The sequence below is a fragment of the Heterocephalus glaber genome, unplaced genomic scaffold (genome assembly GCF_053883595.1).
Source record: "Heterocephalus glaber isolate CG9 unplaced genomic scaffold, H.glaber_assembly_v1.0 deba00001465, whole genome shotgun sequence".
Taxonomy (NCBI): Eukaryota; Metazoa; Chordata; class Mammalia; order Rodentia; family Bathyergidae; genus Heterocephalus; species Heterocephalus glaber.
Genome location: NW_028258312.1, coordinates 30,773,942 through 30,795,330, shown reverse-complemented (window position 1 = coordinate 30,795,330; position 21,389 = coordinate 30,773,942). Strand labels below are relative to the sequence as shown.

Below are 21,389 nucleotides of genomic sequence, written 5' to 3'. Positions count from 1 at the left end.
CATATCCACAGACACCATGGGTCTCGCTTTCATCCTGTGCAGCCGAGCTCCTCCCAAGCCCAGTCTTCAGAAGTACACCACGTTTAGAGCAGCACAACTCATCACAGCTAAATCTGGGAAGCAGCCTGTGTGTCCATCAACAGGTGAAGGGATAAAGAAAACGTGGTGGTTACACACCATGGAGCACTACTCTGCCATAAAGAAGGATAACCTTGAGTCATCTGTAGGAAAATGGATGCACCTTGAGACCATAATGGTAAGTGACGTAAATCAGACCCACAGCTTAAATATCCCATGGTTCTCTTATGAGAAATTCAAAATATAAAGAGCAAAATAGAAGATAGGTACTAGGAGTGAAGGAGATAGAGCTTTTGCAGACGGGAAGGGGGCGGAGAGATGGGGGCTGGAAAAGAGACTGCAGATGTGTCATGTACACGCGCCAGCTCTCCTTGAGGATGAGATCACTGTGCGGTGCAAACATCTACTAATAAAAATAAAAATATTCCAAAGTCCAGGTTTTAGCGGTCGGGTCCAAGGGCTCCTGTGAACAGGGACAGGCGGATGTTAACAGTGAGGACCACAGCTTGGCCCCTGTGCCCTGCGGCTCTGAGCAATCCCTCTGCGCTTACCCACCTCGCCCAACACGAGCCCATCGTGCGAGCACCTTCAGCATCTCCAGTTATGGGTCTGCTTTGGTCACCATTTACCTTGCCTTGTGAGCTAAGGAAACAGGAGTCTCAGTATGGACAGCAAGCGGTTTCCTCAGTTTTCCTCGCAGCAGAGGCTCTGAGTGGCCCTGTTGCTCTCAGAGCTCTGGTGGCCGCTGTGGCCCTCTCCACCCACACCCCGCAGAGGACAGAGGACGTGGCTGTCACGGCCAAAGGCTGGTAGCCCGTGACTCCACCCGCCTCCCCTGGGCGCACAGATTTAGAAACCTTCCTGCACAGTTGAGTTGGGCTTGGGAGTGTGGCAGCCATGACAAGCTGTTGCTCTCCCTGTCTCCTCCACCCGCTTCACGGTCACCTCCGTGTCCCCCTCCTGCACCCCACGTGCACTCATGCCGGGGTCACCAGGGACCTCACGGATGCCAACCCGGGGACAGGTCTTACCCCTCGCTTCCTGGAATGCAACGGCTGCTCACTTCTTCCTTAGTGAATCCCTGGGCTGGGGCCCTGCCCTCTCCTTCCCCCGAGCCCCCGACGCCTCTGTCCATCCTCCCTCCTCCTGCGGTGCCTCTCAGACACCGTGTCCTGCAGGCTGGCCCAGCACCATGGCTGCGGGCTTCCCCTGGGTGACGCCACGGACTGTTTGAACTGCCGCCTCTCAGCCACTGTCTCCTGACCTGGGCTCTTCCTCGTGGGGTCTGCAGGCCTGGCCCACCCCTCAGGCCTAAAACTGAGCGGTCACCACCTCACCAAGCCCTCGGGCCAGGTCACCACCCACCCGGCTGCTCACACGCCTGTCCTTCCTCGCCACCTTCCCTCCGGCTGGCTGTGACCCTGCCCTGCCCATTTGACCTCTGCACGTGCTGACTCCTTCCTCTTCTCTCCTTCGACCCCTGCCCAAGTCAGGCACCCTCACCAATGCTTGGCCTCCTCCCTAGGCCCTGGCTGTATCAAGCGGATTAAGTGTGAGACTGACCATGCCACATCCCTGCTCCACATCTCCAGGGGCTCCTGCTGGGCACAGCAGAGGCCAAGCCCCTTCACACCCCCTGGAGGCTTCTACTCACAGCTCAGCCGCTTCAGTGCCCACCTGCTTCCGTCTTGGCTGAAGGTGGCCCCTGCCCACAGCCTGCTGGCATGTGCCACAGTGCCCTTGCTCATGCTGTCACTTGCTTATCTCGCCTCCCCAGAGCTCTTTCCTGAACCTCTAAGAGCTCCTCCTCTGGATCCACAGTGTTTCGAGTCTATACCTGTCTAGTATTTTGAAACTACTAGTGTGTCTTTCTCTGCACTCAATGAGATTTTCAAGAGCAAAGAGAGCATTGTTCTTCCTTTTGCCTCTTGCAGCAAGCCTATTCTTGGCATCTGGTGGGCATTTAGGACATATCTGTTGGAGAGAACTAGGCAGGCAGTGTGTTATTCTTTCCTTGCTTGCTGCTGAGAGGAAAGGAGATGACCAATCCATCCACCCACCATCCACCCACCATCCATCCATCCGCCTGTTCTGTCCACACGGCTGTACACAATCCTATCCATCATCACATATTCACTTCCTCTAGCAAGCACTGGACCAAGGTGGCCAGCCCTCCCAACACAGCAAGACCTTTTCCTAGGGGAAGCTGCTTGCCCTACACGGTTCCAGGTTTCGGGGGTGGAGAATGATCTTGAGACATGTGGTTTGGATGAAGCACGAGTTACAGCAGAAGCAAATTCCCGCAAAGGTCTCTGGAGAAACGTGCACAGACTCCAGAAGTCTTTTCTGGCCTCACTAGACAAGTCTTTTTGGCTTTCCAGTGGACCGTCCTACTTTCTCCTGACAAATGCAGGTAGGGTAATTCCGACGAGGACAGCAGGGTTTTTAGGAAGTCACACTGGTGCACAGCCATTCTCTGCCGACACCTGGGAGACCTGCGTGTAAACCTGGTGAGGGTTAGGCTGGGCGAGGGTCTGTCTCTCATTTCCGTCCTTTCCTGGGATTTCCCAGGGAGAATTCAGCGGCAGCACTCATGTGGGGTTGCTGCTGTCTGGGTTTTGCTTTTTAAGCACGGTTGTCTGGTCTGCCTTCGGGCTGTCCTCACAGTCCAGCTATCTAATTACTTGTGCAAAATGCATCTAAAACATATTTTCAAAGGGAGACTCGCTCCTCTGAGCATAGTCATAGATGATAAAGGCTTCATTTCTGTAAAAATAACTTAGGGTAGCCTTACCCTTTCAGTGGTAGACAAATAAAGAACACTTCAGGCCCTGGAAGTACAGGCTTGACGAATCATCCCTTTCCCCTAGGCCTGACTGTCCCTCTGAGATGATCTCAGATGATCTCTGAGATGATCTCCTAGATGAGTGTGGGCTCAGGACCCGGTTTCTCCCATTGCCCTAGACCTTGAGCTCCCCCCTCAGCTCTTCTAGCTTCAGTTCCTTGAGGCAGAAACCTTTGGAAACCTCTTTTCCAACCCAGAGGGCTTCGTTCGCCCATCGGTCCTGAATTGCAGGGATCACCAACTGCCCGGTCCCTTGGTCGCACCCTCCCCTGACATCCTCCAGCACAGGGAGGACTTGGGTGTCACCACTGTTGGCAGAATGGCCAGTCTCAGCCTTTTCCAGCCACTGGGTTCACTGTGGCACGGGCCTGAAGTGTAAGGTGAAATCCACCTTCACTTGCCTGATTGGGGAGTCCTAGAATGACGACGTTACTGACCTTCAAACTTGCTGCTTTCCTGCATTAAGCTCTGAAAGGTGTCTTCATGTTGTAATCGAACTTTCCTTCTCTCGGAAGCCAGATCGTGTTCCACGCGATCTTGTTCAGTCAAGAGTCTGACTGGTTTTAAATGAATCTAGAGAAAGAAAAACACTGGTCTTTCATTGCCTTGTTAAGTTATAAAAGCACACCATACATTTCACAGAAACAAATGGTACACCACACGCATTTGTAACACTGCATTTAAGGGTATTTTCATGAAACATATACTAAATTTTCTAAAAAATATTTTTAAATTTTAAAAAATCAGCATAGGTTTACTTATTCTTTCATTTAATATGATGTACTTTAAAAATTATCCCTGTTTATTTTTCTTGATTTAAAAATGTTTTCAGCAGAACTAGAAAACATGAAATGCTTTTGATTGAGGAAGGAGACAGACTATGACTCCACCGAATTTTTATCAAGAAATGTCTCCTATCTTTTGCAAAGATAAGACGTCAAGGGGGGGAATTGAGAGGACCTGGAGAAATTATCTTGCACAAGAGATCTTTCCAATTGGAGATTTCATCACTTGGTAAAAACATCATCTACTAAGCAACTGGAAGGACTGATGTGTCAAAACCAAATGACCTCCAGAAGCCTGGACCTCCTGGACCTCCAGTGCCAGAGTACTCAGGGCTCAGTCCCCTCCTCCTCCCCAGGTGGCTCTTGGCTGACCCTGTGCAGAAGGACACCTGGGTCTGGTCCTGACCCTGGGCCCAGATAGGCAAGAAACAAGCCAGTGATTCATCCTAGGCCGCTTAAGGCCACGCTCCCCTGGACTGCCAAGTCCAATCTGGTCGGGAACATGTAGACTGATCGCTTCTGTTGGTTAACCTCATTATGTAGTCTTGTTTCAGCTGCATGGCTAGTGAGACATAAGAGACCGCTCGGTGAACTTGTGCTTTGGTTGTCCTGAAACCAAGGCATCTTGCAGATATTTTGGTGACTCCTAAGCTACATGTATGACTGCAAAGGACCCTGTGAGCTAGGGTCAGCTGCAGCAGAGCCTCTCTGGTGTTGGTCTGTGGCTTCTTTCTCCTCCAGCTTCTGCAAGCCTGGGGTGAGTGGACCCCATGAACCTCTCTGCAGCCTTGCAGTGGTCTCACCCATGACTGAGACTTGTTAATCATTGCCAATTGTGTCCTGGAGTAAACTCACTTTAGACCAAGATCCAGTTGGTCCTGTTGGTTCAAACCAAACCATTCCTTTGGCATGGTGCTCTGGAGGAAGAGCTACTGGACAAGAATGCTACCGACCGCACCAGAAGTTAGTGTGGGAAGGTGCTTCGCAAGTGAGGCTATTTGAGTCACTAGTTACAGGGACAACACAAGGTGTTGACTTCCCAGAAAGGCTATCTGGACAGTTCTTCACTGGGCAAGGACTAGGCATGGGTGCAGAAGTCACATACCTGGGGAAAGAGGAGTCTGAGGCCTGGGTGGGGGAGGATGACCCTGCTCCTCCATCTGAAGGTGTGGGATGGCCATGTGTACACACTCCTGTCACTTGGTTCAGATATGGAACTCTGTATCCACCCTGTAATTCCCTCATTCCTCAGAGTTTAGAGATTTGGAGAAATTCCCGGAAAAACATTGGGTTTGGCGAGACCTACAGCAACGTGTTAGATGTTCACAGATGTGGGACCCTTGGGAGGCGTTATCAAAGTGCAGATTCTTGGTCACGTCCCTTCCTTCGGGGGTAAGATGGGATCTCGGCATTGTTTTTGTTTACATTTCTCTAATGGCGAGCGATGCTGAACATTTTTTCATTATTTACCGGACACGTATACTTCTTCTGAGAAATGTTTATGCATTTCCGAAGCTCATTTTTTGACTGAGTCTTTATTGGAGGGGTCTCTTTTGTTCTTACCCCAATGATTCCAACTCAGCGCATCTTTGACAGGGCTCAGAAAGTGCACTTTAAGCAATGTAAGTAGCTGATGGGAATTTTGGTTTGGAAAGCTGCAGTGGGACAGCAGGAATCTCCCCTGCAGCATGTTAATGCCAGGCCAGACTAGAGGGTTCCCAGGGTGTGTGGCAGCGGGGTGCCCAGGAGGCCGCCACCTCTGCACCTGTGCCAGGGGAGCAGCAGCTGGCGATCTCATGCTGGGATTCATCCCCTGGCCCAGTACTGTGGAGAAAGTGTGCAGAGGGATGCAGGGACTTTGGTCACTTCGCAGGCCAACTGGAGAGGCCACTGTGCCCATGCCTGGAGCTGCCTTGGAGGGAAACATTTATGTTCCAGAGGAACTCCTACATTTCAATAATGCTGAGTAAATGGCCCGCCCCAGGCACCGACCTACAAGGCTGGGAGTGAGGACCTCCCTGTGCCTACAGAGGAGCAGCGCGTGGGGGCCAGGCCTGCGCATCAGGACCCAGCAGTGCTCAGAAGGGTGATGTTTTTACCCCAGATGGCCCAAGACTTGTTTTTTAAACTTTAATAACTCAGCAATTTTGGCATTTTTCCTTTGAATATAAGAAAATGATTGGATCCTAACAGGCAACTGCTTGCTAAATTGCTCCTTTTTAAACTTCTTTTAATTCAATTTTGAGTTACATAACTGCAAAAGGAAAGAAGTGAAGCAGTAAGCAATATATTTGAGAAACTAATGTGGCTGTTGGGTCATTTAAAACTAAATATTTTAGCTGGGGACAGTAGTGCACTCCTGTAATCCCAGCCCTGAAGGAGGCTGAGGCAGGAGGATCCACTCAGGCAACTTAGTGAGACCCTCTTTCAGAATAAAAAAGAAAAGGGCTGGGGTGTAGTTCAGTGCAAAGGCCCCGTACTGCTAAAAATTGTATTGCTTTCTTTTTCATGAATAAAGTATGTCTTCTTTCCTCTGTTATCACAGAAAGATAGCTTTACAGTGAACATCGGTGATGACAAATTTTGAGAAAGGGAGCCTCACTGTAAGAAGAAACAACTCTAACGCAGTTATTGCTGTGCGCCTGACCTACATGAAGAAAGAGTTCTTCACATGAGTGACTTACCTTTTCTTCTCCAACTGGTTTGGCCACAAATGTAGAGAAAGCGACACTCACAAGCTTCTCAGTGCCAGTGAGCATGTCCTGAACCATGACCTTGATACTTATCTGCAGGAAGGAACAACAAACACACTTTGTTCTGTCCCCAAGGCAAACTCGGTTGCAGCAGTCAAGATTTGGCCATGCACTGCATCAGTCTTGTCTTTTGGGTTTTTTTAAATGAAATTAGCATTTTTATTTATTTATTTATTTATTTATTTGGTACTGGGGGATCGAACTCGGGTCCTTGCGCTTGCGGGGGCAGGTGGTGGCACCACTAAGCTAAATCCCCAGCCCAGCATTTTTATGAATTTTAAACCAATACTGTTCTCTCAAAAATGTTATACAAAATCGGACAAGTACCTCTTTTTTCCTAATAATAGGAAATATATACATTTATCATGAAAAAATGATGGGATCTGAGTCCTCACAGTAAATATTATCAGCAGTCCAGTCATCCAGAGACATATTATTAATCTTTAAGTGAATTCTTTTCCAGTTATACATATAAAATATGAAATATATATTCTATAAATGCATATATGTGTATAAATGCTCTTAATGATCACAGTGTGTTTACAGATTTATATTCTAACTGTTATAATTTGGCATGATGTGACAAGCATTTTCTGGTCTCATTGCTGGCAGATACACTTTTGAAAACAAGGTATTAAGGACCATCTTGTGTGTCATATCTGAGATGTATCAAAGTATTTTTAACCTTTATCCTCTGCTCATTACAACCAGGATAGCACAGGCAGGACTTGGCTGTGTTATCTTCAGTGGTGCTTCCTCGTTCTGCTCCTCTGGGGCCATGAGAAGGTAGCTGAGACACCCTGTGAGGATGCTGTGCAGCACTGGACCCCTGTCCCCACCCTCCTGTGAAGGGCTCTGAAGTTCACCTTCTCTCAGGCATGTACACCCTTACATGCCTACATCCCTACCCTGGGAGGTGGGTACACTTAGCACTGATCTTTAGATTGAAGTGATACTGTCTTCCTGGAGTCATGGACAGAGTCAGGCATCTTAGTGCACCACAGTGCAATCAGTGATAAAGAACATCCATTTCCACCTCTGTACCAGGTACATCATGTACAGAAGTAACAATCTATGAATCACTTAAAAATACAAATTAGTACTTGCCTGATAAATCCTAAAATAACTAGATGTGGATTAACCATGTTTAGCTCATCTATTCCCAATCCCCCAACTCGTCCTCATGCTACAGAGCTTCCCAATTTAGGGAGATGGTGAACAGGAAATGAAATAAAATATCTAACAGATTGAAAACAACCAAAACCTAAGCAAGGGGAATTTCACCATACCATGCAAGAAAGACTGGAACACTAGAAAACTGGGCAAAGTATCAGCAACTATTTTCACACATAGGAAAATGAGAGATACAAGACTGTGCTCTTGGGGAATGGGAAACAAAGGAGAGGAACCCTGCCTTTTGGGGGCTCTCACCTGAAGGTAATTCCCAGACTACCATCAGGGAGGGGAAACCTAACTTTGCTGATAGGAGGAGCCAGAAATCAAGGTGATTGAGGCAGCTATGGGACAGCATGGCAGAGAGGAGGGAGCTACAGAAAGAAAGAAATCCAGAAATACAAATATAGGTCTCTGTGAGTCTTGGGGCTGATGCCAACCTAAGCACGCACTGAGCGAAACTTCAGCAAACTTCAGCCAAGAACAACTTCTGAGAAATAAACAATGTGAATGAGTCGAGCCGTCACATGCAGTGGAGAATCTTCTGAGTTCTCTCCAGCCTGACCTCACTGAACATGCAACACACACACGCACACACACACACACACACCACAAAAGATGCCAACTGAGAGAAAGGACTAAATTAGCCCTAGAAGACAGACTTGTTCATCTTCCACAGAAGAGATCAAAAGGGACCTTTGAGGCTCAAACTTATCTGGAAGGAACATCAGCCTGCTGCAAAAAATCTGACACTCTTTTTTTTTTTTTTTCTTATTTTATCCCCATTCCTAGCCCTCCCTTCACGCCCTCCACCCATCCCTATTTACAAAGACTTTATTTCCATTTTTTCCATTTCTCGCCATTTTTCCTTTCCCTTCTTTCCTTTCCCCTGCCCCTCCCACTACCCCTACCCCTTTGGACCTTTTCTTCCTATTCTACATTATCAATTATTCATTCTAATCATTGGTACATTTTAGGTATACAATATAATGACATTCATCATTGGAAATTTTCACCTTTACATAGTCTCTCTTGGTTCTTATTTTTCACCCTTACCCAGCCCTCCCTTCAACCGCTCCATTCCTCCCTATTTACAAAGATTTTGTTCCTATTTTTCCATTTTCTCCTATTAATCCCATTCCCTTCTATCCTTTCCCCTAGCCCTCCCACTTCCTTCCCCTTTGCCCGTTTTCTTCCTATTTCACATTACCTCTTATACATTTAGTCCTTATTTACACTTTCAGTTTCTCACACCAGAGAAACTATTCGTTATTTATACATGTGTGTCCTATTTATTTCAATGTGCATCCACTTAGCTGTAAATGTCTGACACTCTTCTTACAGAAATACAGCAAAAATCTTACTAAACAATGTGAAATTTACAGTGCTTACCATCAAATAAAAACTGATTAGACTTAAGAAAATCATTAGTTGCAAGGTAGTAAAATCAGAACAACAAATGACAGAAATGATGGCATTAACAAAAAAGGACATCAAAGCATCAAGTATATATGTGTACCATAAGCCCAAGAATATGGAAGCGTGAGTCAACAAACATGTGAAAGGGCAAGGCAAGACAGCAAATGCCTCAACTTTGTGCTCACACAGCCTCTGTCACAACTATTCAACTCTGTTAATGTAACATGGCAGCAGCATACACTGACCAGAAAGCAACAGGCATGGCTGTGCCCTGCTAAGATTTATTTATAAAAATACACAGTGGGTCCACAGGGTATTATTTGCCAACTCCATATGAGCATAATGAAGAGAGAAATGCAAAATATAAAAGACACTCAAATGGGACTGAAAAATAAAATATCTGAAATGAAAATATACCCAGTAAGATTAGAATCAGATAATACACTACAAATATAAAGATCTGTAAAACTGAAGGCCATTATATAGAGGGAGGGGAGAGTGAAAAATACACACAAAATAGAAACAGAGTATCAGTGACCTGTGGGACACTAACCAGCAGCCTAAAATTCTAAACTCTAAAAGAATACAGAGTGCAGGCCATAGAAAAAAATGTATGAAGACAGAATACCTGAAAAGAATTCCAAATTTGTTAGAAACTATAAATCTACAGATCTAGGAGCTTAAAAAAACCCAAACAAAACTAATTGTGAAGATAATCACAAGGTATATCATACTGAAAACTAGTGGCAAGAAAATACAAAGCAACCAAATTTTAAAAACACACACATACTATGGATGAGGAACAAATGTAAGAATAACAACAGACTTCTTGGAAAACTATGCAGACCCAAAGACAATGGAGACACTTTTTAAAGGACTGCAAGATGGGAAAATCACTGTCAAGCCAGTATCTGGTACCCAGTGAAAACATCTTTCAAACATGACAGGGAAACAATGAAATTTCCACACAGAAGCTGGAAAAATCCTTCACCAGATTAACAGTATAAGAAATGTTAAAGGAGTATCTTCAGACAGAAGGGAAATGATAGAAAGGAGAATCTGAAGAGGATGAAGAAACGAAAAGCACCAGAAATGGCAAATATGTAGCAAGCTATAAAATACATTTCTCTCATTTTTAGTCTTTTTAAAAAGTGACTCTGTAAAGCAAAAATAATAACAACATGTTGTGGGATATGTAACATGTGTGGGGTTGAAAGGTATGATGATAACAGCACAAAGATGAAGACCCAGGAAGGGAAGCCCACTGCTACTAGGTTTTAAGCTATACCTAAAGGAATCAAATATTTGAATGTAGACTCAGATAAATGTGCATTTTGTAAGCCCTAAAACAACTGCTAAAATTTAAATAAATAGATACAACTAAAACACCAATGTGAAGACAAGATGGATTACTAAAAATTACAGGAAAAGATGGGGAAAAGGAACAAAAAATAATGGAACAAATAGAAAACAAACAGCTAGATGATGGTTTTAAACCATATCATGTCAATAATTATGTTAAATGAAAATAGTTTAAACACAATGTGACAGTTAACCTTGATTGTCAGTTTGTCTGTCTTGAGAGATACCTGGGTGATTAGGGACATACACTTTTGGGTGTGTTGTGCTGGGTCATGCAGGCGTGGCCTTCAGAATCACCCTACCTGCAAGGGTTATTACAGAACTCCCTCTCTGTACTCGACACAATGGACAGATGAGCACCAACAGGCAGAGCTAAGGAAAGGGGGAGTCTTACCTCCATGCTGGTGTTGAAGGCTCTAGTAACTTTGGCTTTGATGGTTATAACTTGCCCAACTCTAGTAAAAAAAAAAATCAAAACAAAACTCAGTATTCTCAGCACATTTCATTTCAGAGTAAAAATGCCCTTAAACACGTGTCATAGGTAGTACCACATGCTGATCATCTTCCTTTCTTGCCCTGAGACACAATCCCAACACCACAATTTAATGGAGGAGCACTTCATTTGGGGTCATGTTTCAGTCCTTGGTCAGCAGGCTCCAAAGGAGAAAACATGGCAGAGGGGCTGGCAGAGGAAGGTGCCCACCACATGGTGGCCAGGAAGCAGGGCACAAAGGAAGGAGTTGGGGAGAAGATGTACTTTTCCAGGTCACACCTCCAAGTGACTGGCTCTGCTGACCGGGCCCTGCCTCGCAACATCACGCAGCTGTAGTATCCCCATAATCCAATCAGCTTCCACAAGCCCTGCCTCTGAGAGCCGGAGCCTTTGCGGGTGACATCCAGAAATAAGCACAGTACTGATAATGTTCGTGCATGGAAAACTCAGGTTAATGATAACAGAAAAGACAAGGCTTAAGGACAGATTCTGGTCCCCGTAAGTCTCTTACAACACTGACGGCAGAAATGGACTCTGCAAAGATTGCGTGCAAGGAGACTCCAAATTTGCAACAGATACTTTGCCCTTTAGCAGCTCCTTTCCCAAAGGAAATTCAGACAAACACACAGGCAAACCTATGCAAGCGACATTTATTTTTAAGTGTTAATGCATAGATCGATGGATAAACCAATACACAGGGAAGCAAGCTGGCAAGCCGATCAGCTTCATGAGGTGTACAGGCCTGGATGCTGCTAGATGACCCATTCGCTCCCGACCTTCAAGTTCAGGCCCTTCGTCACTTCTGGTCCCTTTACCTAAGCAGAAGTTAAGAGTCTGCCAAAGGAAGCCGCCTCAGCCCTTCTCCCTGAACTCAAAGTCTTGCTGTCTTATCCAGTCTTCTGTCTCAGAGGAAGAAAGCCAGGTCCTCTCAGGCCTGTCCCCTTCCTTACCCATGGCCTGACCCACCCACCCTGCCTACCACCTCTCCTTCTCTCCCCTCTGCCCTGCTGGTCACCTCTCTCCTCATTCACCCTCCTCCCTTCGCGCTCTTTCTCAGAATTTGAAAATATTCAAGGCTTCTCCTTCTCAAAACTTTTCCCTCAAACCTATTCTGTGTCATGACTTTTCCTCTTCTTCATATTCAAGCTTCCTAAAGGAATCATTGATTTTTCAAACTCCTGCATTTACCAAATAGTCACTGAGTTATGATTAACCTGAGACTGAGCTAAGGTGTAAGGTACAGTGACAATCGGGAAAAAGCTGGGGACTTTGAGGAGGGTAGTGCATGGGTGTGTAAACAGCGAAAGTCTAAAACGTTAAAAAAGAATTATTGAAAGTTCATTAACAGTACAACCCCTAGTCCATAGTTGAGCGAAGTACTCTTTCTCTGGTGGCCATGTTAGTGAAGACGGCTGCCCTTCATCCACGCAGTGTGTAAATCAGGTGCTGTGCTGAAGGCTTCATATTATATCTAGCAATGCGTCGCTCACCAAGCAGGCATCCAGCAAGGCAGGCATTATCACCGCTCCATTCACATCCGGAAACGGTCTTACAGGGTGGGACAGCCGCCCCTGGCCAGAGTCCAAAGCCTGACAACATGCCCTTACTCAGCCTCCTGTTCTAGCCAAAGCAGAGGGCTGGTCCCGGGGTGTGCAGGACAGCTGCCCTGAGGAAAGAGCCCTCCTGATGGAGGCATGGCGCAGGCATGGCTGCTCTATGTACTGTCAGAGTCTAGCCCTGCAGTCCAAAGAACTGGAATACATCCATGCAGGTGTGCATTAAGTCACAAGTTTGTGTTGCAAATCTAGAATCCCAGCACAGGCATATTAGTTGTTAGCCTCATTTTACTAGCGTAGAAAGTGATACAGCCCACATAACAGACCCCACCGGGAGGAATGTGGCAATGTCTAGTAAACGACGTGCTTTTACCCTTTGACTCGGAAAGCCTATTTTGGGAATCTATCCCAAAAATACAGACGCAAAAGAATTTGCGATATATCTGCACGAGCCTGCAGTTGAAGTATTACTTGTGATAGCAAAAACTGGAAATGATCTAAATGCTCATTGACCAGGACCAGCTCGAGAAACTAAGGCATCTGTCTTAGCCACTTTGCCATCACTGAGTCACAGCACCCAACACCCACAAAGGAAAGGAGTAGAGCTTGATCTGGGCTCGTGGTTACAGGCCCCAGCCGGCGGGCTCCACAGCAGAAAGAGCATGGCAGAGAGGCAGAGAGGCTGGGCAGAGGAGAGCTGCCTAGGCCTCGGTGGCCAGAAGCAAAGTGAAAAGGGGCTGGGAGGGAGACGCACCCTACAGACCAGCTGTAACCAGGCCTGAGCTAGCAGCACACCGGGCTGCTGATCCTGCTGTTGTGCCCAGATTTCGAGGTCCCCAAAGACCACCAAGGAGCCGATTCCAATGTAAACACACGAGGGTCGTTTATTCAAGCTCGAGCAGGGACTCCCAACCATCACCGCTGCAGCGGGTCAAGATTGAGAGCCCCGACTCCAAATCAGCAGGGGTTTTTATAGTGGTTACAGCAAGGTTCTAGATTGGCAATTAAACCGGATAGATTGTGCCTTGCGCACCCAAGCTGCAAACGGTTGCTAACTACTGATTAGCTGTTCCTAGGGGACAGCTGAACACTATCACATGCAGGTGGTCAAAATACATCTTGTGGTTTTTCTTAGAACTGAAATTTATGCCACCAGATTTTAGAATGGAGTCACTTAGGTCTCACACTGCCACTGGGTGAATCCACCCTCAGTGAGTAGAGCACCTCAGGATCAAGTCACCTTCCAAACGCGTGAGAGTGTGGGGTCATTCATGGTCTGAAGCATGACAGCATCTACGCGGTAGAGTACTATGTAGCTATTAGAACTATGAGTACATTGCTACAGACTGATTTTCTAGATAAAATATTAAGAGACAAAAGTGATGTGGAGAAAAGCTGTCTTAGTACTTTTCTTGCTACTGATAGAAAATATCCAACACCCACAGTTGCAGGAGGAATGCTCAGTTTGCAGAGGCTCCAAGGCAGGGTGGCATGGCAGAGGGGGATTGAAGAGGGGAAATGGTCCACAGCAAGCAGGCAGGTGACAGCAAGCAGGCAGGCAAGCAAGCAAGGGACCTTAGCAACGTCTTTCTGCCCCTTTTATATTCCATCCAGCTACCAGGATTAGGGCGTGCCAAACCAGTCAAGGCACTGGTTTAGTAATCACACGCCCTCAATCCCAGGCACCACACTCTCTAGATCCAGCCACCTCTGAGAAAACCACACCCATGACCTCATGAGGCTTTGAGGGACATCTAGACACAGCTAACACAGAGCATTGAAATTTGTTTTAAAACGCTATAAATACACAGGAATATTTGCTTACATTTAAAAAGCAAATGGATAAGTCATGAAACAAACAGTGTTTACTTATGGAGAGGGAGGGGCCTAGGTAGAAGCTAGGGTCAAATGTATCTGTTTTCCAAATTTGAGCCTTGCACTCATATGTGATTTACATTCTAAAACAAAATAAAATTGAAGTGAAAAGGAATCCTAAAAGGGAGGGGAAGGGAATGGGAACAAAAGAAGAATCAAGATATAACATGTACAGGAACAAATTCCTTATGATGAATGTGATCAGTACGCATATCTAAAATGTACCAATATGGGCTGGGGATTTAGCTCAGTGGTTCCACCGCCCGCCCTGCAAGGGCAAGGACCCGAGGTCGATCCCCAGTACCAAAAAAACCCCCCAAAAACAACCAATAAAATATAAAAAAATAAAGAATTAACATTACCAACTTAAAAAAAGAAGAAGTACCCTAAAAAGAAGTAAATAAATTTAAGTACAGTGGAGTTAGTAGTTTAATCATGTGGAAGAGGATTATATCAAGTGACTTCAAAAAACAGTGACTATGATTATGTTGTTTTCTAAATGAGCCCTGATCTTTCACACCATACTGTTTTCTCTACTGTTATATACTTTTATATTTTGAGGTGGCTTAATGGCAATGTGTCTTTTACTGTACTTTAATAAAGATTTTTAATTTCAACATTCACTGTATATTTTGGTCATCCCTCGTATGTTTGAATTACTTATCTTGAAACCTTTTACACTAAGCGTTAGTTAAGCACATGAGCAATCTCACCTACAAAATCTTTTCCGTAATTTACTACCTCTCTTCAGACGAATCAGTACCTACCCAGAACCTAAGGACGAAATTCACCCCCACAGACACAGTTGTTGTCGTTAGTGATTCTTCAGGAGGAGAAGCAGCCGTCAGGAACTGCCCCAGAATCCACCCAAGGCTGTTACATCTCAACAAAGTGGACCGAACCTGCACTCACAGTGCTAACACCGGGCCTCGTGGTGCTATCTTGTCGAAGTTGGATTGCTCAAATGTTATTTATTTTGTTAACAAACAGGATCACTGAGCCCAAACAAACAGGCGCCGCACAGCCGCCGCAAATGAACCAAGAGCCCGAGCCCGAGAGCTACTCACCTCGCCGCCTCCTCAAACTGAATGTCGTCCACCGAGGCTGTGACGCAGGAAACTCCCGCGTGTTTCTCCGCTTGAACAAAAGAGCAAAAGCGTGCTGTGTTAGGGTTATGATAGAGTATGTCAGCGGGAGAATACAATTTCGAGTCTATTGATTTTAGTTATCCAAGCCACGCGCCCACTCTTCCTGGGTGACCTGAATTTGTGACAGTTCCTTGGTCCGTGAGCTACATTTGTACTGCATGGTAATCACTGTGCTTTCGCCCATATTTTAACATACACTGTCTTTCATTTGAATTTTAAGAACAATCCATAACATTTGGTAACCGTAAATAGGAATTTTAACAAGTGCCTGTTGGCTTTAGTATTTTGGCAGGTCTCACCCTCCTTTAGTTTTAAAAACTCAGCTTCAAAGGTGTATCCTCTATCTCCAGTAAGTAGTAGCAGAGTGTATTTTGTTGTGCCCAGATTTCGAGGTCCCCAAAGACCACCAAGGAGCCGATTCCAATGTAAACACATGAGGGTCGTTTATTCAAGCTCGAGCAGGGACTCCCAACCGTCACCGCCGCAGCGGGTCAAGATTGAGAGCCCCGACTCCAAATCAGCAGGGGTTTTTATAGTGGTTACAGCAAGGTTCTAGATTGGCAATTAAACCTGATTGATTGTGCCTTGTGCACCCGAGCTGCAAACGGTTGCTAACTACTGATTAGCTGTTGCTAGGGGACAGCTGAACACTATCACATGCAGGTGGTCAAAATACATCTTGTGGTTTTTCTTAGAACTGAAATTTATGCCACCAAATTTTAGAATGGAGTCACTTAGGTCTCACAATTTAAAGCAGTATACAGTGGACCTCTGACTTACAAACTCAATTCTTTCACGAGGGCTTGTGCAACTCAAGTTGGTCAATTGAAGGCTCGGGCTCCTCTACACGGCCTTCAAAGTCCCTCTCCGGTATACAGGCAGCTCTCAGTGTCCTCAGAGAGACATTGGCCCAGGATTTCTCAGTTGACCCCCCAGGAAAGGATGCTGTCATGTTCCTTTCAGAACTCTGTAAGGGTTACATCTGCATCTGAGACCATCTGGAAGCACAAGTGGCTGGCATTCAGGTTGTAACTCAAGACTTTTTTCATAAGTTAAAACTAAGAGTCTGGTCTAAACCCAAGTTGTTTGTGTGTCAGGCTGGTTGTAACTTGAGGGTCCACTGTACACAGCATGGGAAGGTGGGAGGGACTGAGATCATCTTCCACGTCACAAGGAAACTTCTCTGGGCATCGAGAAAGAGATGGACCCAGAGGAGGTATTTATTCACGTCTATGAATTATTACTAAACTGGCACCACATTGGAGAGGATGCAGCAGGGTGAGGAGAGGGCAGAGAGGCGCCCTAGCAATTTCCATGTTCCGCATCTGCAGTCCTTCTGCCCAGAAGACTTCTGTTTGGTTGCTAGCCTTGCTTTATATAAATAATGAGAGCTTACACTGTTTGGAAAAGATCGTAATGTGTGCTTCAGCTAGATATTGTCTTTTAACTGTTTAACTGAGAAACAATTAAAATCCAAACTGACTTCATTGGCTTTTAAAGATCTTTGAACCTCATTTTAATGTTGGAGACTTCACTCCTGGGGACACATTGTAAAACATGGAGTAAATTCTCCTGAATTCTTATTCCTCTGTGTGGTGGAGTACTCTAACTGCCAGGTTATAGCAGGGTGCCGAGGATGCCGGGTAAACAGGTGAGAAAACGCTCTGTAGCACCACTGTTTAACACATTCTTCCCTATAATTCTGGAGAAAAATGGACATTCTGACTTTACTAGCTGGAAACAACTGGTCTCCCAACAGGTACATAGCCTGAGTTACCAGGAGAGTGCTGTGGTGGAGCTCTGCATGCAGCAGTGGGAAGCTGGCTCCAGATGCGAAGTTCGGTGGGAGGCGGGAATGGGAAGTGTCAGACTTCGCAGTGCTCAAGGTGGCTCAAGTGAGTCCCAGGTATCAAACATGCATGAAGTCCTGGCTGACTGCCACACACAGAGCTGAATCTTTCAGCCAGTGGGAATTAGACACCCAGCCTTAGTCAATGGGTTTTTTTTCAGTTCCTTGCAGAGCTTAAGTTTTCGCGATAACTACCAAACCTTTTCAAATCTATCCTGTGAAACATTGCCTGAAAAGTACCTAATGAACATTTATTCCAGTTTCCTGAGGATGGGGGAAAGGGATATTGAGGTTATTAAACTTATTATTAACAAAATGTTACCATGTACAGCAATATGAGCTGCCAATTTTGAGTGATTTAAGTGATAATTAAAATGCAGCAGCCAATGAAAGGTTAAAGTTTTATTGTATCTATTGGGCATCTACTACCTCTACGTAGCATTATGATACCAGCTTGAACAAAGGATCAAGAAGAAGCCGATAGCATTTATGGTTGAAGGATCTATTACTGTCCAGGCGCTAAGCTAAGTATGTCTGCATGTCAATCATGCAAAGTTGATAAATGGGGACATTTAGGTTTGGAAGGATTAACCACATTATTCTAATAGTAGTTTTGACTACAGAAGTAATAGAAACGCTCAGAAAAGACCATGGTAGACCAGTGAGAGAATGTTCCAAGAGAAATATTTTGCTAAACATGGGGCTCAGTAGCCACAGCTTACACTACTGAATTTCTGGGAGAAAAAAAGAAAAGAAAGAAAGAAAAATATGGATGACTGACAAAGGGCCCAGAACTTTTGCATGGGAGTGGGTGTGATTTTTTTCTTTTTACAAGTGTGTCAGTAAGATGATACAAACTCAGTAAGATCACCATGCTCTGGTTTCTGGTTTCTATCAGCATTCCTAAAGTATTTCAAAAAAGTAGAAAAACTCTAGAGCTATTTCTAATTTCCCCAGAAACTTGAAAAGCAGACTAGCTGAGTGATTGTAATACAGGGATGAGATGCCTGATTAAAGTAGTGATCGCCTTCATTCATTGATTTCTTCAACTAATATTGATTGGACAGCTGTGCTGTGCCAGACCTGTAGAAGGTGCTGGAACCGTAAAAGGCTCTGGTCCTGTGGTGCTGGAGGCCGGGAAGAGCCAAAGGTTACCTAAGCGGGTGCTCAATAAGGAAGTAAATGCTCAGAGGAAAATGCGGCTGTTCTGAGCGTGTAACTGAGGAGCCAGTCCTGGGGGATGCCCGGGAAGGCTGGTGTGTGGGGCGGTGCTCCAGCTGGGCCTAAAGGACCACGGGGGGACGCAGATGTGGGGACAGAGGGAAAGAACAGAGGCAGCCGCGACACCGAGGGCTCCGATGAAGGCCTCTGCGGCTAAAATGTAGAAAGCGAGGAGGACAGGGAGCGGGTGAGGCCAGGGATGGACTGGGCTGCGCCTTGCTGCGGCTGCCATCAGCTTCTGCGATCTCTGGTGCTGAAGGTATTGCTCGCTGTCTCTCCAGTCTCCGCTGTTTCCGATGCAGCCGGTGCTGTCGGTAATCATCGTTCTCCCACGGAGTAGTTTTCCTCTGGCTCCTGTCCGGACCTTCTCTTCAGCACAGTTTGGCTAGGATGTACCCAGCTGTAGTATTTTTGTACTAATCTTGCTTGGAGTTTTGTGGTCTTCTTGAGTCTGTATTTGCACATCTTCCACCATATTTGGGAAAATTTCAGCTATTATTTTTAAAATATGGATTATTTCCCTGCGCTTCTGCTCTCCTCCTCGGGACTCTGTGTTGGGGTTCCCGTCTGGGATGTGCCTCCAGAGCCTCCTGTGGGCAGACACACGTGGGCGTCTAGAAGGAGATGAGATCAAGGGTGGCCGCTGACTAATGCTAGGAAGGGCAGCCTGGTTGGAAGCAGTCCCTGGGCTTGTGACCTGGAAGGGCGCCTCTCCCTCCCTGGCTTCTCTGTTCCCTCTCTGCTTCCTGGCCTCCATGCTGTGCAGAGCCCTCCTCCACTGGGCCCTTCTGCCGTGCCTTTCTGCCTTGGAGCCAGGTAAACAAGCAAGAACTGAAACTTCTGAAACTGTGAGCCAAAATAAACCTCTTATTTGTGGGTGTCATGTACTTTGCCCCAGCAATGAGGAAAGTGAGTAAGGCACTGTACATATGTAAAACCTTTGTTTTATTTATTTTCCCTCCACATCGATCATAATTTGTTCATTTAAAAAAATTTTAAAGATTAGATAATTTCTTTCTTTCTTTTTTTTAATCTTATGAGACAGGGTCACTATGCAGCCCAGGCTGGCCTTGAACTCATGGCAATCCTCCTACCTCAGCCTCCTGAGTGCTGGGATTACAGGCATGCACCTCATGTCTGACTAAGATTAGATCATTTCTACTGATCTATTTTTACATTTACAACTCTTTTCTCAGGCCTCATCATTCTGAAGTTAAGCCCATCCAGTGAACTTTTAAACTTCAAGTACTGTATTATTACATTCATTTTCAATGGTTTCTCTTTCTCTTCTGAGATTTACTAACTTTTTATTCTTTATGATCCTATTTTCCATGACATCTTCATCATAGCTATAACAGCTACTTCAAAACCCTTGAAGCTTAATTCCAGCATCAAGATTGGTCCCCATGAAGAATTGACCATGTTTCCCTGCTTCTTTGTGTGTCCAGTAATTTTGGACTATATCCCAGCCATTGAGAGTAATGCACTGTAGCCACTGGGTTCTGGTGTATCCCTCTATATTAGTTACTTTCTTGTCACTGAGACACAATACCTGGCACCCACAACTCTTGAGGAGGAGAGATTTATTTTAGCTCATGTTTTAGTTCACAGTTAGCCACCTCCCAAGAAGAAACAGCACGGCAGAGGGGTATGGTGGGGGAGAAACTGCTCACCTCATGGTAGGCAGGAAGCAGAGAGAAGGGAGGAGTCAAGGAGGGAGATAAACTCTTCCAGGCCACGCCCCCAGTGAGGTGCCTCTTCCAACCAGGGCCCACTTCCTGACAGGAAGCCAGTCGAAAGCTCCCATAATCCAACACTTTTCCAAGGCCCCACCTGCGAGTGCGTGGGGCTTTCGGGGGACGTCTAGGTATAAATCATAACATCTTCTGAAAAGTACTTGTTTTGTTTTTTGTTTTAAAGCAGGTAATTAATTTGACTAAAACTATAAGACTGTCTCCCTCGAGGTGGGCACACATCTCAGTTCCTTTGGCCTTAGCGAGGCAGCCTGGAGTCTTTCCTATGTAGACCAGTTCAAGGTTGGCCTGAAACCTGGTCAAAGATTATAGGTAGATTTTGGGGGCTCTGCCTCTCTGGATCTCTTTCTTCTGGAATTTCCTCTTCATATTCCAGTAGATATGGTTCTCTCAAACCTAACCTTTGACTCCTCAAACTAGCACTAGAAAATAAATTTCTCACTAGAAATTTATCTGGGAGAAAATTAGAGCCTTCAAGCTTGAAGTCATTAAATTACCGCAACACACAAAAAACCTCACGAAAAAATAAGCAACAACAAAACAGAAAAGGCTTTGAAGTGTTGACTTCCAGGCATACCAAGACTACTTTTGTTCCCCTGCACTTGTCTTAAGTCATTTTCATTTACTGTTTTGTGCTCATTTTATAGTTGTTATTTACAGAGATTTTCTTCCAGAAGATACTTGGCCAGGCTGGAGGGAGAACCTAGGAACAAAACAAGTTCCACAGTCAGACTGACACTAAAAGGACTGTGGATGCAGTGTGGAGATGATACCAGAGTGCGTGGAGAAGAGCAGTGTTGAAGCTGCTGCCATTGCCCACAGTTAAGATGGAGGTGGCTTGGATCAGGTGGTGGCAGTGTAAGTAGAACGCAGGAAATGGATTCAAGAGATTCCGTTGGGGGGTGACACTGATCGGACTCGGTGTGCGGACTGGATATGGGGAAGAGGAAGCAGGCAGAGTGAGGTCAACAGGGTGACTCCCAGGTTTTCGACTTGCACAACTGGATGAGCCAAGTCCCACTCCCGAGGGGAGCTCTCAGGGAGATTCACGAATAACACACGGGAAAATGTGGGCTTG

At 45.7% G+C, this 21,389-nt stretch overlaps 1 protein-coding gene across 5 annotated transcripts in view; it reads right to left on the bottom strand.

The window, feature by feature from the left end:
• Positions 1-21,389, bottom strand: part of Acot12 (acyl-CoA thioesterase 12) — a 43,311-nt gene that overhangs the window by 18,136 nt on the left and 3,786 nt on the right. For 2 of the 5 annotated variants that reach the window (XM_087180745.1, XM_087180744.1), the window contains exons 2-5: positions 15,407-15,476; positions 10,810-10,870; positions 6,393-6,494; positions 3,361-3,496 (exon numbers count right to left, since the gene is read on the bottom strand). In XM_087180745.1, coding sequence (XP_087036871.1) covers positions 3,361-3,496; positions 6,393-6,494; positions 10,810-10,870; positions 15,407-15,476 — 369 coding nt within the window. Of the gene's footprint in view, positions 1-3,360; positions 3,497-6,392; positions 6,495-10,809; positions 10,871-15,406; positions 15,477-15,786; positions 16,243-21,389 lie in introns of those variants that run through there. The other 3 variants (XM_087180743.1, XM_087180746.1, XM_004841623.3) reach the window with 3 other exon arrangements.